Source organism: Drosophila subobscura, chromosome A, assembly GCF_008121235.1.
Source record: "Drosophila subobscura isolate 14011-0131.10 chromosome A, UCBerk_Dsub_1.0, whole genome shotgun sequence".
Taxonomy (NCBI): domain Eukaryota; kingdom Metazoa; phylum Arthropoda; class Insecta; order Diptera; family Drosophilidae; genus Drosophila; species Drosophila subobscura.
In genome coordinates this window covers 6,418,772-6,437,455 of record NC_048530.1, presented here as the reverse complement: position 1 = coordinate 6,437,455, position 18,684 = coordinate 6,418,772, and the positions used below count along the sequence as shown (strand labels likewise).

Sequence of the window (18,684 nt, the reverse complement as noted above, 5' to 3'; positions counted from 1 at the left end):
GCACTCAACAGACTTGCAACACCACAGATACACACACACACACACACTCGCAGAGCGAGGCACTTGCAGATCTAAGAATAGAGTGCGCCATCATCTTGATAAGCGGCTGACAGAAGAATTCCTATCCTGCCTCAAACGACAGCAATCGATCCTCTAAAGTGGGAGGTGCCCATGCAGGAGGAGATTCTGAGCAGAGTTATACAGATAAAGGGTGGCAGGCAGTAGTACAGAAACACCTACAAAGTAAGGGAAACTAAACCCTTAAGCAGATGTTTCTATTCCTCTGCCATTACATATAAAATGAGTTACACAAAAACGGTCTTTCCTTGGGAACTTCTTTGATGTGAGAACTTTCCTCAATTGAATCTTTTGAGCGATTGATTTTTAGCTAATCGAAAAGTTGTCGTCACAGCACCGGTGTCAGAAACCCAAAAGAGCCAATCTGGGCGCATTTCTTATCCCATTTCAACAAGAGGTTCCAAGGCGCCTGCCCAGTAATCAAAGTCAAGCTTCCGCCCTGTCCATTGTGTGGCGGGGGGTTCTGTTCGGGCTTTGTCATCTTGCTAACTGTTTTTTTCTAGGCCTTTGGTCACGGTCAGTGGGAGAAAGATCAGCGAGTGACATCGGATACACCAGGAATAGAAAGAGAGAAATAGCCAAACAATAGAGACGAAGAACCGCCGCCGCCGACAGGGAGGAGGAGGAGTTGCAGTTGTTAGTGCATCTCTGAAGAGAAATTAAAAACTGTTAGCTGTCGGGGCGTCCGAGTCAAGGGGAGGGAGGCTGCTGCTTACAACAATGTCATCCTTGACTTCATTAAACGTAACTTGATCTCAATTGAAGAAGCTGCAACCTCAGCAGGCGGGCAGGCAAACAAACAAACAAACAGAGAGTCACAAGATAGATATATAAATAGAGTCTCGACTCGTCTCGTACTCGCGATCGTACTCTTAGAAGAGCAAACTATAAGAGTATTTTCTGCACCAATCGAATGAGAAATCATCATCATTCATCAGCAGTGGGTGAGGAACTCGTTGAATCGACAAGAATTCTGCTAATTTGATGGATTGGCGGGATTGTCCCTTTTGATAAAGGATTTATAAGCCAGTTTGTCAACCTTCAATCGAAAGGCTTGTCGTTTTTTTATTCTTTCTGCTATAAATTGATAACTGCAGCTAATCAGCTAAATTTATTGATCAAAACAAAAGAATTCCCTGAAACTCCTCAATAGAATGTTAAATTCCATCTTGCGTCTCGGTTTTCATTGGTTTTGAAACATTTTCAGTCTTGCAGCATTTGCCCAATCCTAAGCCTTAAGGGATCTTAGCATTCATTCGAATGCACACCCATTCTCATTCCTTTATAGGGTATCCAATTGTCGTTGCGTTTGTGTGTGCAAACACTGAAAACTTTTCAATTCGGGATTTCTTGTTTGGCTTTGGCTTTTGACTTTGGCTGTTTGTTGCTCAGAATTGCTGCTGCTGGAGAAGAATGAATTGAGAAATGTTTATTTTTAGTACAATGTGCCACACACAGAACACTCTCACACACACACACACATAGATACATGTACAACTTGCAGCAGTGCTCGTGTGGAGGCAAGTTTTCTGGTTGCCTGCTCTAAGCGCTTCCTGAAAGCCAAAGCCAAACGCCAAGTGAAATGTAATGAAATGAAATGAGATCTGCTGAGACTCTTGAATAAATAAATGCCAAAGGCAACAGTTGTTGCCAAAGAGAGTGAAAGAGTAAGAGAGGGAGAGAGAGAGAGAGGTGGATGGGAGGAGGCAGAGTGTGTGGCAAGTTGCATGCTCATGCGCTGATGTAAGCGTTTGCCCACGAGAACAATTAGAAGAAAAAGGAACGAAGAAATAAATGCGCTTTCAATGGCAATGCAACTGTGGCATGAAGTGCATTTTCTATTTACAGTTGGGCAAGCACTGTGTGCAGCGGCACTCACACATGGCTCTCCAACTGCAGGCACGCCCGCCGCCACCGCTCGCCTTTCAACGCTCTTTTCAGCTCTTTTTTCAGGGTTAGCTCTAGACATTACACTTGTCGTTCGCTTGTTTACCGTTTGGATTGTTTGCCTTTGCCACGCGTTTGCGTTTGCCGTTTGCCGTTTGCCGTTCGCAGATTAAAGTTTCCTTTGCTGGCCGAGATTCTATTAAGAATACCCTATAGCAGGCAGCATGAAGAAGTTCATAAGTAACGCATATCTATACCATACAAATTATCCAAATTTGATTACCATAAGATAACTTTTCTTTCAATTATTTCCGTTGGCTCTTCCACTACCCCATGAAAGTTTTATTAATGGGTAATCCTTGGTCGCAATGCCATGGTCTCTGTCCCACTCATTTGTACTTGCTGTTCTGGCATTGTGCTGTGTCTATGCACGTATGCCGTCGTGTGTACTGCATGGAGTATCTGGGGAGAACCCTTCACTGGCCTGGCCCGGCCCGGCCTGGCCGACGGGCGAATAGATTCTGCCTTGTAGTATGACTTGTATGTAATTTGATGCTTATGCCATTAACAAAAATGTCAAAACGTCTAAATGCTAGGGGGCATGCCCCACCATGGTACACTCTACCAACCCCCCATACCATGGCACTCCATCCCTTTTGTGGGGGGGAGGATAACTAACTTTCTGTTGCTGGTGCCACCGCTCTTTGCGGGGCACGTAATTTGCTTGTTGCTTGAGAGCGAGCGGCGCGTGCGAAATGTCAAGAAAACTGCGTTTCCAAAACTTTTTCGCATGATGTTTTTTATTTTCCATTTTTTTTCTCTTCTTTTTCTGCAATGAGATTTGATATTTGTGAGGAGTGCAAAAAAAACTGCTCAGACGGAATAGGAATAGGAATTGGAATCTGGAATAGGAATCAGAAATCAGGGACAAGGAATAAGGATCACAAGGAAGTGGGAAGTGGGAAATGGGAATGCGAAACATTGTCGCTGACAATGGGCAAACCAGAGAGAAGAGAGGATAGAGGAGAGAGCGGGATTTCGTGTTTAGCTGATTAAATACGTGACTTAATTCTTTGGCTGACAGGCAGCAACAGTCTGCGCTGCCAATACCCAGCCCCCCTTTGGCAATGCTACGCTGCTGCTGCTGTATCTTAAAGACACCCCCACCCTCTATGTGCTCGGAGTGTGTGCAAAATGCAAATTTATGCAGTTTGTAAGTGCAATTTGAATTATCATTTGATTGGGGCCCTCGACTGCTCTGATCTCAGATTGACGGGCCTGACACACGCTTGGCCTTCGATCGAAGAAGTATCTGATAGATAACTGATTTCCAATGCATGCTGTTAATTGCAACAATATCGGTATAGCCATCGGTATCGGTATCTGGAGCTGTCGATGTAGCTGTAGCTGTAGCTGCAGCACCACAGCATGTGAAGTGCAACTTATTTATTAATTTGTGGCGCACAGTTGCCATCGCCTTGTTCTTGTCATTCCATATCTATCTATTTTTATTTATTTGCCGCTCTATGCAAATGCCAGACCAGACGCTGACAGACCTGCATGACAACGACAGCAGCAGCGACAGAAACAGCGACAAAAACAGACAGCGGACAGCGGACAACAGACAACGAACAGCAGACGGAGCAGACCAGCGACAACCGACATTGGACAGCAAAAGTGAATTTACGAGCACAATGCAGATGCAGCCAAAAGCTGCAAGTACAGCCAGCAGCAACAGCTCCAGATAGAGCTCCAGAAACAGGCATAGATGCAGCCATAGATACCGCATAATGTATCTAACAGATACGCGAGCGGCCTGCCTGCCTGCCACCCAACTATGCATCCATCCATCGAAAAGGGAAACTGCGGCGGCATTTGAATTGCGAAAAAGGAAATCAATTTGCAAAACGGCAAAACAAAAGAAAAGCTTATGCGAAGAGTGAATAGTGAATAGTGAAAGGGAAGCAGGTCGCCGGGGGTGGCGGGTTTGACTTGGAACAGGTATAGGGAATCGAATATAGTCATGCAGGTAAATTATAGAGCGACAGGCAGCAAAAGAGAAAAACATTTAAATATATAAATGTAGAGAGTGAGAGAAAGGAGCAGATGACAAGATATGGAAGCAGATAAACGCACTGCAAGATTTCTTCAGATAAAGATACACCAAATACATACATAGATAATGCAGCAACAATGATTTGCAAAGCGGAGATCTAGAAGGTGCACAAAGGATACAACAACAAAAAGCTAAAGAGAAAGTTTAGCAGCGGCATAAAGATATGGCTGAAAAAAGTGATAAGAACTCAAAATAGAAGCCACAAAGATGGTTAGTCAGTCAACAAATTATTTGCAGAGAAAATGATAGAAATAGTTACCGGATTGATATAAAGTTAAAGATAAATGTGCTAAATTACACACCCAATGGTGGGTTGGAAAGTGCCATTGATTGGACATGAAAATCATAATCGTGGCATAAAATTCTACAACGAATTCTTTCTTTTCCCGGTCCGACCTCCCTTCTTACACCCACACAGTCCCCACTCACTCTTGTCTCTCCGCTTTTGCCTCCAATAAATCGCTCACACTGGGAATGTCTTGGAATTGCCTTAAATTTCACGATCTCTTGCCTGTCATCACACCTGCTTAATGGGCGTCATTTTCCCCCATCCAAATAACAGGGTATTAGTCGTGTCGACAATGCACTCAAATTGCGGGCTGCACCCAACAGTCGACGAACGACGGACGACAAAGACTTTACTGGGTTACTGGGAGGCAGGCAGCAGCAGCAGCAGCACGAGCGCCACGTATTCATGCATATGTACATATGAATGTGTGTACATATTTATTTATGCACTCGTTTCTACGAGACTTTTATAATTTGTGTATGAAATTTTATCAGCAATGCAAAAATCTGTACAAAACCCCACCGCTGCCCCGTCAATGGTGCTGATGGTGGTGGGGTGGGCTGGGGTTTGGCGGGGATTTCGTTATCTAAATGACGGAAAGAATTTTAATCGAGCATCCAAAACGATAAACGATGCCGTCGGCAAAGCGGCAGCTAAGAAGATCAGCAAAAGGAGATGGAGGGACCGTGTCACGACATACATATGCACATATGAATGTATGAATATATGTATGAATGCATCTGTGAACAAATTGTAATTGCTATTACAGGCAGCTTGACATCATCGCCTGACAGCTGATGCCGTGATAATGATTATGATGATGATGATGATGATGATGATGATGATGCAGCTGCTGCCTGATGATGTCAATGCAAATACCAGAAGCCGAGTGTCGGCCGAGTAAGGAAAAATTGAGACACAAGAAAGAATTCGGAAGAGAGAGGACACAGAGATAGAAATGGAGACGGCGACAGAGTGTTGGCGGCGGGGGAGGGAAACCAAACGCGATCCAGCGCCATGAAAAATTGTAAATCTGAATGGGCAATTCATTCAGCAAAAAAATAAGTGTCGGGCCATTAATATTTGCTCCACCGGAAAGAGAATGAAGAGAGAGCACAGAACACAGAACTAATCTCAGCCAAGATCCCCAAAGAGTAACCAACCCCCCGCGGATCGTTGTGGTTTATAATGTGAGCTGAGAGCTCCACACAATCGAAAGTGCATTCCAATCGAATGAAACGAATATACAATTTGAATATCAGTTCCACTGGCGCATTATTCATGCATTCAGAATTCTATTTCTTACGCGATTAGAATGAATCATGTGTACAGTGGCAGGGGAGGGTGCTCCATAGGGGGTGCTCAATGCAATTGCAGCATCGATTAAAATTGAAAGAAACGATGGAGCAAATGGGGAGTGGAGTCACTCGCTGGTGGCTGGCATGCCCATTGATTCGCTCATTCATCAATTGATTGCTTTGTGTCCCATGTGAATGATTCAATGATATCTGCGAGTGTGTAAACATTAAAGTACACTGCTGTAAGATGTAGAGCGCGTGGCCAGAGCTCAAGCAATTTCAGCGTTTAAAAATTACAAGCCGTGCCTTGGCAATAATCATTTATTGAGCATAAATATAAAATTTATAGAAAATCTATTTTTAAGTCTCTTTGGGAAACAGATTCCTGAGTGTATCATGCTTTGGTGCCACTCCCGTGACACGAGCACTCTTTTGTACAGAAACTCGTGTGTAATTCTTATAGATTCCTGCTTGAATCGTCATTCATTTGGGGTTACTTTATGGCCATACACAAATCTTCCCGCACCAATCTCTGCCTCTTCATCGCTCTTTCCCACTCTCAGTTCCATTCTCCGCTTTCCATTTCCATCTATAGCTATTTGCTGGCCTTTTTGGTCCATCCATCGATCAGCTGTGCTTTGATTCATGAATCATTTTGGAACATTTTGCGCCATACATGTGTACATATGTTATGCCATGTTTTTGGCATTTGGCAATGAACTTCGGCCACAGAGAGGGGGGCTGTACATTCAAGAGGGGTGTACGCGGAAGCGTGTCCTGCCTCAATCATAGAAACTGCTCTGCGGCTTGCCTCCCCCCGCCACGCACACACAAATATTTGGTCACACACAAATTGTTATTATGGTTATGTGGCAGCCGCCCACTCTCTCCCCCTCCCTGTCTCTCTCTCTCTCTCTAGATGTCTGGCTGTTTGTCTGTCTCTTTCTGCCTGGCATTGCGTGCTCTGTTCGCGATGATTAATGACAATTTTTGGATTGAACCGTGTCGCTCACTGCTTCCTGCTCGAAATTTCTCCCCTACTTATGGCTACTACTCCTTTCTCTATCGCATGTGTTTGTGTGTGTCGCTGTCTGTGCATCTGTGTGTGTATTTTTGACGTCTCTCTGGCCGATAACATTTAATTGCTCAGCGATATATCATAAGATAGCGACCGTCGGACGACCACGGACGACCGCTGATGTTGCTGCCACTTCAAGACTTGAAAATTAAATAAATAAATTGTATTTAATATTTGCATATGCACAGGCATTTTATTTTATGCATTTTCATTTGGCCTGCCATGCCACTCCCACTTCCCAGTGTCACTGCCACTGCAGAGTGCAGTCAAAGTCAACAAAAACTCATAAAGCAACCAGGAATCACGCATACGACATGCTGCACACATATGTTGACAATCCACGAACTTGCACACTGTAAGAAACGATAGAGAACGATATGAATTTACAGAAATATAAAAGAAGTGAATGAAATGAGTGTTCAATGGGCAACGAATCTTTTGGTATGACAGAACTCACAATTAACTCTCACTACCTTGTCCCTTTGGGTATCACATAAGTCCCTTAAAATATATTCTAATTAACTCATTAATTTTCCCACATAAAACCAGCTAATTCCTTCGTTTGAAGATCTCTGATTGTGTGATTTTTCAGCTGATGTTAGGGCTAATTACACATATATCTAGGAGTATGAATCTATGACCAATTTTGCGGCCAAGCCGCCTTAATTGTTCCCTTCTGCTGCTGGTTACGATACGTCCCCCACCTCACTTTGTGGTTGGGACACCGCAAAAGTATTTAAGAAACTTGCAACACAGAACAAGGGGCAACGAAATGAAGTAGAACTTGCGATTCGTTTTTGGACCCAGGCTCTGCCGCTGACTCTGCCCCCACAGTTGGCTTTGGTTTTTGGCTTCGTCTGTGGCTTTGCTTTTCGGTTTTCAGTTTCCGTTTGCTGTTTTCCCTGTGACTTTTCTCCGCTACCCAACTGGCAGGTCTTGTGCCCTCAGTCAGTCCTCTGGTGCCTGGCACGCGCTGACACTTTTACTTTGTCCAAAAGACGAAGCGGCAGGAGCATAAGGTGGAGGAGGCGCCACTGCCTCGGTAGGCGGCAACGGCAGTCCGCCTGGAAGACCGACAACCGACAACCGGTAGCCGGTAACCGACAACCGTCAACAACCCGCCAAAGGAATGAGCAAAGAGAGAAAAATAGACGAAACAACTTAGTTCTTAGTTGGAGTTTCATCAGATTCTCTCTTAGAGGAAGCGGAGCTTGAGCTGTCATCTGGCATATGCTGGGATACTCAATCCTTTATTCCTACAAAACACCAAAACTTCTGCGCATTCTCATGTCATATTTAAATTATCTTTATCCAGGGCTTGCATACTTTTGGGCGACCATCCGAAAAGAGCATTTCCATAGTCTGCATTTGCGTTCGCCTCTCTCTCTCGTCATAGGCTGTGCAAACTTTTGTAAATTAAAAAGAAAACAGTTTTTCCCCGTTTTCCTTACTTACCCCTCAAGTCCAGCCCCTATTTGTGCGTCTCCTTCTCCTTGTTCCTTGTCTTCCTTCGGCTGTGCTGTTGCGGCGTCGCTTCTGTGGCCACAAATGATAAATTTATTTAATTTGCCATAAATTGCCAGAGTAACTAAGACGACGCACGCAATGACAACGTAAATGTTGCATGCCCCTCAACCTTCCCGCGCTCTCTCTCTCTCCCTGAAGTGTGTCTTACAGCAAAGACAAAAAAAGGCCGCAAAAGTAGCAAAAGTTTATGCAAAACAAGCCACAAAAATTAACGTTTGTCACATTGCGCATGGAATGCGACAAATCAGTGGCAAACTTTAACCCGCAGACAGGTGCAGCGGCAGTGGCAGGGGCAGGGGCACACATGCCAACCTCAAACAATTTCATCGATTTAGCAGAAGGAAGAGCAGGAGCAGGAGTAGGAAGAGCAGAAAAAAGACCCGCAAAAAGAGTTTTTCGGCCAACAAGTTGTCGCTGATATAACCCATGTCTTTCTTATCCGTTTTGGCCTGCCACTGATTCTTGTACATCCAGTGGGATCCATGGGTTATATGTTAACTGTGCAACAGCCAAATTTATTCTTAGAATATATGCATAGATAGGTAAATATTTGTTAGTGGCATTGCGCCGAAAGGAAAGTTCTTTGGAAATTCAAGGAAAATACTAAAATAATACTAAACGGATACTGTCAATGGATAGTACCAAACTCAGCTCATCGAATTGCCAAGTTTTTTTTCAAGTTTCATTAGCAGTGGTATTTTTATCTGGTATTTTCTGGTATATTTCATTTATTCTTCTGGTATTTTCTAGTATTTTTTGTTAAGAACTTGTAACTTAAGTGAAGGGTATTTAATGTTCGATCCGCCCAGTTTTTATGATTTTTTTTTGCTTATTTATGCGACATTTTCATTGTGTGTTTGTGGCCTGAAATGAATAAGTGAAATGTTGGCTAGATTGAAGAAGACCAAGAACAAGAAGAACGCAAAAGTCGAAGGAGGAGGAGAAGGAGAAGGAGGCGCACAAGGGGGCGGCAGGACTGTATTTCGACTGACGGTAAAGAGGTAAAGGGCTTGCCTGCCACTGCTTGAGCTACAGCAAACAGAGGCACATGCAAAGGCGCACTTAAAACTGCAGACGCCACATAATTGTCGCCCCCTGCAGCAGCAGCAGCAGCAGCAGCAACAGCAATGGCAGTGGCAGCAATGGCAGTGGCAGCAATGGCAGGAGCACCAGCAGCATGTGAATCTGCTCTGACAACTGTCACTGGTGTTTGACACGGTTTTGCTGCACCCTCTCCCTCTGCCCCTCTGCCCCTCTGCGCCTCTGCGCCTGTGACAGTGTGTGACTGGGGCGCATCACGAGTTAAGCAAACTGCAACCAAAACTAAACACTCGGGGGCAACCTTTACGACCCCGCTGCGGTGTGCCCTGCTGGCAGTGGCAGTTCCCCTCCATAGCTAATGACTCATTAAATAACGCGCCACAGGGGGTAGCTGTGGATCGGTGGGGGCACAGAGAGAGACAGAGTGGCAGAAGTGGCATTGTGGCGGTGGCAGTGGCATGGGGTCTCCAATGTGTGTGCATATTCATGAGCTTCGTGTTAAGCTGCCATTTTGACGTTAGCCATGTTTGCATAGCCGAAAAAGGACGAACGACGCGCGACGAGTGCATATGAATATGAATATGAATCAAGCCATCAATCAGGCCAGGCATCCATCTGAGTACGGATAGGACTCATCCAGTCAGTGTCTCCGTCCCGGCCTGCCACTTGACATGCATCGAGTAGACAGTAGAGGGAGGCAGCAGGCTAATAACCAAATGAAAATGATCGTGAATGATGGCAGGCAGCAGACAGAATGCGAGTCAATCTGCCAAGAGACAGCGCGACACTCACAGTTGATGTAACAATTCAAAATGCAATCAGACAACAGCAGAATGAATATATTCTGAATAATATCTCCCGAGTGCACTCATGCTACTGTCTGAATATTCAATGTCCACCATCTATGGGTATCTATGGGTATAAGTGAATACTCCGACTATGCCCAAAACTATAATTAAACAAATTGACAAACTTGTCTGCCCAATATCCGATACATTCACATGGCTTCATGCCTTCTACTCTCACACCCCTTTCGGGGCAATTACTCATTACATCTGTGTGTGTGTGTGGCAGGAAAGATCTTCATCGCTGGAAGGATATGCCACAGACATGAGCTTCAACTCCCCCGTTAGAATCGTTGGAACGGAAATCGATTAGTCATAGACATAAAACGAATCAAACGAATGGTTTATCGCTGATAGTTCTGAGCATTCGGCGGTGCCTTAATTAAAGCCGCCGAATAGGGGGAGGGTTATGGTAATAACAATTTTGCATGGCAGCAGCAAAAAGCCCAAAAAAAACCCAAAACCCATTTGTTTTGCACGACCTTCACAGCGGCGCTGTGCCCTAAGGACTTTAAGGACCGAGGACTCCTTTAAGCTAGTCAAAGCAAAGACGCAGCTGCCAACAAAAAATATATGTCCCGCCCTTGGAGTGGTGGGCGTGGCTGTGTTGTGCACTTTGCATGAAGCATAAAAGCGAGTTAATGATTCGATGGCTGCGCTGATGAGACGCTAACGAGCAATAATCAAATCAAAGATACTTTCCATTATCAATCTGCTTTCGCTGTGCGAAATTGCTCTTAAACGACAAGAAGGCGGCCGCAGCAACAACAGCAACAACAGCAACAGCAGTGCCTCCCCCCAACCCACTAGCACCACACACCGCCCCTCCCTGCCACAAACTGGATTTTCTGACAATTTCTATTTTCTTTCGTTTTTTTTTTGTTGTTGTGGGTTGGCTTTGCTTGCCGCTTGTTTGGTTTGTGGCACACTTGATGCCACCGCAAAGTGAAAATTTAGCTTAACCCCACATTACAGTGGGTTGTGGGTCGGAGAGAGGGAGGCGAAGCAGATGCTGTCAGACGGGACTCCTGCTTCTGCTCCAGCTCCAGCTGCAGCCCCAGCCCCAGCCCCCATTCTGCTCCCATTCTTGTGCCACCTTTTAACTTGTTTGTTTGCGGCTTTTGGCTTGTTGGGCGCTTTTGCGTTTTCCATGTGCCCGCATATCAATTATCGACTCGAATTTACGCTCTGTCTTCTGTTTTCCTGGCGCTTTTTTTCCTGAGCGCTGGAATTTTCCTAAGGACTGCAAGGATGGGTGCCGACTACTCCAGACTACGGCTGCTCGCTCTGGCTCCTGGCTTTAAGTTCAAGTGCAAGAGGATGCAGAGGAGGATGGTTGGAAAAAAAGCACAAAAAATGGTCAGACAGAGAGGCCATGCAATGCCATGCTGATCCCATTTCAAGGGAAAACGGAAAAATAGAGGAAATTCCATTTGACACCCAATCGAAGAAAGACTAAAAAGAAGGTGCCACAATCCACAGAGAGTTAGCGAGAGAGAGAGAGAGAAAGGGAGGAGAGGGAAAGAGGCATGCAGCACAGAAGAAACTTAAAGAATTTCCTAGAAGAAATGAAGAAGAAAAAAAGGCTAATCAGAATAATATGGAAAATCGGCAGACTTAAACAAAGAAGTTGGCCAGAGATACGTCACACACTAACTAGTTTATTCCTGTCTAGTGGTCGATATCGGAAGAGTTTTTAAATATTTATTCGAAACTCATTTTTGTCTTCCAATTCTGGAACATAAATTTGCAAGTCTTCAGCTTTTACTTCGAATTATTCAAAGCACTATTCAAACTGTTCCATTAGGATTTCCTCATCCATCAGTTGTTTCTCTAATAAGGCGTTTGCTGAGACCCCACTCCCCAGCCAACTGCCGGAGCATCAAATTTGCAATCAAAGGGAAACAAAAGAAAAAGAAAACATATAGAACCCTGCACCTTTGGTGTCTTCGTCTTGCCGATTATAATTTGTTGTTTGGCCAGGGATTCGGCATCAAACGGATTAGGATCACACGTCTGGACACATAATTGGAGCTGCCCCGTCTGCTGCCAGCTGCCAAACAGCGTTTGGTGTGAACCTGAAATCCTTTTTGCTGCAGACAGGAGACTCGAGACCCTGCTGCCGTCACCCTGCCAAAAAAAAAACACGCTTTGGGCTGCCATTATTTGAATCTTTAATGTCAATAAGCCGAAACACACACAAGAAAATAACAAAAATATTATTGCCCTTTCTTTGGCCTGTTGTTCGTCGTTTTGTTTGCAAATTGTCTTGAGGCGACTCCAACTCTGACTCCGCCCTTTGACTCCTACCCAACCGTATGTCTCTCTCTCTCTCCCTCTCTCTGTCCGTCTGTCTGTCTATCTATCCGCCTGCCTGTCCGCTTGTCTGTCCGCAATGAAATTGTCAAATTGTAGCCACGAAAATTCCTCGCCTTCGTGTTGAAAATTGCTGAGGGAAAGAAAAACTTTGGCGATTTGTGTGGAAGCCCCAGAAACTTTGCAGCACTGCAGCACACAGTCGTTTCAGTGGCTGCCACAGCAGTTGCACGGTTACGGTAACAGTTACAGTTACAGCCACAGTGCCACCCAATATAGTAGTGCCTGTCCGTGGTCGCTATACGGTAAACGGTCTACGATGTATGGTGTACGGTCTATGGCCTTTGGTGATGACAAATTGTTGATTTTAGAGCAGGACAATGGCCCCAGCCACAGGCCACAGTCACAGCCCCCGAGGAGTCATCGCCCACCGAAACGCCCATCAAACCAAACTCATTTACACGAAAGCCGGAGACAATGTTGCAGGCTCTTTGGATATACATTTAATAGCAAAAGATATGCTGCTAAATATATTTTTAATTAAATATTATGGTGTGGGATACTTTTGTAAGGTGTTTTAATTGGGGTATTTGGCTGACTGCATCGGGAAAGTCTTAGAGCTTACAGAAGGCGTACAGATATTCGTAATCAATGGTTCTGCCTTCAAGTACCGCATTTTGTAAACCCTAAAAGACTTTTATTTACTTTATTTAATACACATTAAAATATTGTATTGCATTGAACAAATTCTGTGGATTATGGATTATGTTTCAGAAATAATTCAGCATTTTTGATTCACCAGCAAGAGCCAGTGTCCAGCTTATTTTTTAGGGACTTTAATAATAATAATATAAATTTCTGGAAGTATTTACCTCTTTTAATGTGTGAATCTGCCACCAATCGAAGGGCATTCTCCACTACTTGATAGTTGATAAAAAATGTTCCCATTTGTTTGCAGAGTTTAGTGGTTGAAGCAAGCAGATGGCATTAACATAATAAATTATCTCAGAGCATGAAGATACATCCATATATTTCTATCGCTTAGGGTATAGCAATCTACACATGTGTAATCGGTATCCTTTTTTTCGTAGCTTCGTCAACTCCGGAGCGTGTTTTATCTCTTGATTTTTTTTTTTTGTACGTGTATAATCCCTGCTAATTGCTTGCTCTTGAATTGGCTTTTGGCTTTAAGCTGTGCTCTGATTACCGCCACTTTCTGTCCCTGCTCTTGCTCCTGCTCCTCCTGCCACCTCTAATGTTCGCTTAACTTTTCTTTGCTTTTAATTAGCCTTCTGCTCGCGGCTCTCTCACTCTCTTTGTCATCCATTCCACTGCTACTCTCCCTTCCGCCACCGTTGCTTTCTCACTCGCCTTCTCTGTAATCAAATCCGCGTTGCGTCACAAAGTATTTCCATCGCATACTTTCGCGGAGCTCGCGAAAAGGGCGACAAAAATTATCTAAAAATATTTGTAAAATTGCTTAAATTGTTGTTTATTTTTTTCCATCCTGTTGCTGTTGCTATATGAAATATTATGCGAGTGGCAAGCGACAGAGAGACAGGGAGAGGGAAGCAAGGGCTCAAAAGGGCAAAAAGGGACTGACTGGCAACATGCACAGGAAACTGTGGCTAACGATGCTGTTGCTGCTGCTGGGGCATGCCCCGCACACCATTTCATTCCGTGTGGAGTGTGAAGGGGTTCTGGGGGGTTGTCTATCACACAACACCGAAAAAACACCTAACAAACTTTTGCTTTCAAGTTGAATGAAGTGTCAACCGAGAGTCTGGTTTTGGTTCTCGGTTCTGGGTTCTGGGTTCTGGCTTCTGGGTTTGGGGTTTTGGTGTTTTCCGGGGATGTGCAGGACTTTTTTTTTTGTGCCTGAACTGGAAGGAAGTGCTTGTTAAACTGCATCCGGCTGTCATCTAATTGCAGACACACACAGATCAAACTCTTGTATGTTTCGTGTTTATTTATGGGTTCGTTTTACCATCTTTTGATTGCAGAATGCCAGCCGAATGAGTACCGTTGCCGCAGTGGACATTGCATTGATGCTGGAAAGCGCTGCGACTACCGCGTGGACTGTCCCGATGGTGACGATGAGAACGAAGAGTGCCGTAAGTGCCACCAGCTGGGGTCTGCCTTTGGCCTACCCTCAAGTGTTTATAACTGTAGAACCACCTGTGTTCCGTATTCCGTATCCTGTAACTTGTATCTAGTGCTAATGACTGATCGAACATCGATCGAAAACCGATAGGCTAAGACACAGCCATTTTTTTTAGCTATAAGCCGGGGGTGTCCCTCTTTTGGGGACACACACGCTGACTACTAACCAAAAAACATCTCTCTAACCTATGTATCTCTCTCTCTCTCTCTCTCTCATCTTGTGTTTATTTGCTTGCCCCCCTCAACCCCCGAACAATAACTGCAACAACCATATCGATATATAAATACTAACAACCCGCCACACCAACAAACAACAACAACTAACCATAGCCGCCGCCTGCAGTGGCATGGAGTACCAGTGCCGCGACGGCACACGCTGCATCAGCGTCAGCCAACAGTGCGACGGCCATGCCGATTGCAGCGACGGCGACGACGAAGAGCACTGCGACGGAAGTGAGTAGCCAGTGATCGAATCATCCACCCATTCAGCCCATTATCCCACCATCAACTCGTGTCATTCATCTTTGGTTCCACTTCAATATTTGTGTCTCCCCATGCTGCCCTGCACCGCCTTGGTACAGTTGTGCCCAAGCTGCGGTATACCTGCCCCAAGGGCAAGTTCACCTGCAAGGATCTGAGCTGCATTTCGATTGTTCATCGATGCGATGGTCGCGCCGATTGTCCGCACGATCGTTCCGATGAGGAGGGCTGTCGTAGGTGTTCCCCGCCAAATGGCACACACGCTTAGACACCCTTCTCTAGTCCACCACTCTCTCTTTGCCTCTCTCTCTCCCACTGCTCCCCCTGTCTAACTATCACGCTTTTGGACGCAGCCTGTCTGTACGACAAGTGGCAGTGCGATGATGGCACCTGCATTGCCAAGGAGCTGCTCTGCAATGGCAACATCGATTGTCCCGAGGACATATCCGATGAGCGTTACTGCGAGGGTGAGTAAATGTAGAAAAACGAAATGTTATGCTCGGTGGCACTTTGCTGGGACTGCTAGAAGGTAAGTGTCCTCTCTCTCTCTCTCTCTCTCTCTCTCTCTGGCCCTTGTTGTCCCTGTCATGCATCCAATCACAAACACCGCACACACACCGCACACCACCCACCTCACACTAACCCCAAAAGGAACACGAGTGCTATAACAATCGTCATGCAGGTGGCTTTGGTGTCGATGACGATGAGCAGTGTCGGTTCGATGAGTTCCGATGCGGCACTGGTGAGTGCATACCGATGCGTCAGGTGTGCGATAACATTTACGATTGCAACGATTACACAGATGAGATTAGCTGTGGTAAGTCCAGAGGGAGTACAGTACTCTCCCTCTTTCTCTCTCTCTCTTTCTCTCTCTGTGTCGTTGTTTCTGTATCTCTGCGTCTCTGTGTGTGTATATCTATCGATAAGCGATCGATTTTTCTCTCTCTTGATATGTGTTTGTCTTTTGCTTTTGCTACTCCTTTTGCTCCTTCTTTTTTGGGTAACTAAAATCCTTGGTGATGGTAAATCGTATCTATTTTGTGTGCTCTCCTCTCCACTCTCAACTCTCCACTCCTCTTTCCCCTACGTTTCCCACCGCTATGCTTCGCAACGATAGCCAATCGTTATCGGCAACTATCGCTTGCTTTACGTGCTGTACGCGATAAGTGATAAGTGTGTCCAAGAACGAGGGAAAGCTCTCTCACTCTCTCCTTCGTGTCTCTCTTTGATTTTTGCAATTTTAACACCAAACATTTTATTTCTCTTCCCCGCCCCCACCCCAACGAAAACCCCTCTCGGTTATGGTATCGAATGTATAAAACAAAAACCAAATTCAATCCAACAAAATTAATCGATTAATCGCACGTCAACCCTGTACTGGAACCAAAAAACTCAACTGCGAATGCGAATGCAACTGCAACAACAACCAACAACATCATCATTGGCTCGAAACAACAACAACAACAATACAAAATTCTTGCATGACCCCAACCCCAAATGAAAATCCCAATAAAAACCCACGGTCTGCATGCGGTTGTCTCTCTCCACCCCCCGCCTCAAACATAACAACCCCTAACCGAATCCATCAATGCGGTCCATGCATGCGGCTAACCCTGAAATCTGTGGACATCAGATATCCTCACCAACGAGGAGGAAGAGGGGCTTGGCATACCCTTCGAACGGCGTCGACCGGCGCCCAAGTTGGGCCGCGACAACGACGGTGAGCTGAGCACCGAGTACCTACCGGTGGGCAGATACGACAAGGCTGATCCCGAGAACAATTGCGCCTCCAATCAGTTCCACTGCGTCAAGACGGGCGTGTGCATAATGCTGCATCTGCGCTGCGATGGCTTCTACCACTGCAACGACATGAGCGACGAGGCGGACTGTGAGCAGTATCAGGCGCCGCCAAAGACGCGCAAGCCGCCAACGGTCAGCGTCACCACCCGATCGCCGTGGGTGGTCTCCCCCGATGCGCTCGAGCGGCGCACCACGGAGGGAGCAAGAAGAGAAGGAGGAGGCGGAGGAGCAGTAACGACACGACCACCACCACAGACTGGCACTGCCACTGCCACTGCCACAGCCACTAACCCAATAACAACGACCTACCCAGTAGCAACAGCAACAACAGCAACACCCACAGCGACGAGTAGGTGTCCTCCCATAGATGTAGTCTCTGTGGATTTTGTATACTTTCTGGGGGACATTGGTGAAGGGTAGCGCGTACTCGGAGGGATGGTAAACGGTTAACCGATTAACCGACAGAAGTGCATGCCATGTTTGAAACATTGAAACCTACTTTAGCTTTTAATTTGTACGTTTTTTTTTAACATTATTTCTTATAATTGACATCCCCACATACGTTTGTACATCGTTCTCTCTTTCTCCAGTGCCACACATTCTCTGGCTAACTCTATTTCAACCACCTTATCTCTCTCTTTCTCTCTCTCTCTCTCTCGGTCTCGTTCTGGCTTGTTAAATTATTATTGCCATGATTATATGCCTTGTTGTGTCACCCATCCATCAACACCACCAAACCAAAACAAACCAAAACAAAACAAAACAACAACTACATTTAGCCTACTCATCATCATCATCGTCATCGCCATCATCAGGGACAAGCAATTGCCTCGAAAACATCGAATTCGCGTGCCACAATCGCGACTGCATACCAATTGAGAGCGTCTGCGACGGCACCGTTGACTGTGGCCATCACGAAGACGAGGATTATGCTCTGTGCAACTGCAGCAGCGACAAGGTGAGCCACCGCCACCTCCATATCCATCCATTCATACATACCCATCCATTCATCCATCCATTCACACATACTCGTATCAGCCCCCCCCCGTACAGTGCGTTGTTTAGTCATCGAATCTGATCGATTGTAGATAGACTGTTGACCTGTAGCTTTTCCAAGCTATAGCCGAATGGCACCGGTTAGCCTACGATCATAGATAGAACAAACTGAACGGCGTTTACTCGACCTACATTCCGATCGATGTCTGATTTCAATTGATAGCTACTTCCAGTCGATAAATGACATCGATAATTATATCAATGATCTATAAATTAAAGCCAAAATCAAGCGACATTTAATACAAATCGATGACTGACTTAAATCAATAACTAATACCAATCGATGACTGATTTCAATCGAAAACTAATGCCAATCGATGACTGACTTAAATCTATCACTTACACCCACCAATGACTGATTGTGAACTGCCTTCATCGGGCTGCTGACTGAATTTGATTCAAGTGTTTTCCCGCACTATATCCCCCTACACACGCACACACGCATACCATCATCATCCATCTCACACACATACTCATGCATTTTGTTCATGCAACACACAGTACAAGTGTCAACGCGGCGGCGGTTGCATACCCAAGACGCAGGTCTGCGATGGCAAATCTCAATGTCGCGATGGCAGCGATGAGAGTGCATGCCGTAAGTACTATCTCTCATCATCCTTTTCTCTCTCTCTTTCTCTCTCTCTGTCTGTATCTATCTCACCTCTATGCCCTCACACTCTTCACACAACATCCAATGCTTAAGTCTAATC

At 45.4% G+C, this 18,684-nt stretch overlaps 1 protein-coding gene across 15 annotated transcripts in view; it reads left to right on the top strand.

Moving 5' to 3' along the window:
- LOC117900795 (basement membrane-specific heparan sulfate proteoglycan core protein) overlaps positions 1-18,684 on the top strand; it is an 87,791-nt gene that overhangs the window by 40,081 nt on the left and 29,026 nt on the right. For 5 of the 15 annotated variants that reach the window (XM_034811382.1, XM_034811374.1, XM_034811358.1 and 2 more), the window contains one exon: positions 14,479-14,589. In XM_034811382.1, the coding sequence (XP_034667273.1) occupies positions 14,479-14,589 (111 nt within the window). Of the gene's footprint in view, positions 1-14,478; positions 14,590-14,968; positions 15,092-15,219; positions 15,352-15,471; positions 15,586-15,800; positions 15,936-16,751; positions 17,268-17,697; positions 17,877-18,475; positions 18,570-18,684 lie in introns of all 15 variants that reach the window. The other 10 variants (XM_034811315.1, XM_034811297.1, XM_034811289.1 and 7 more) reach the window with 5 other exon arrangements.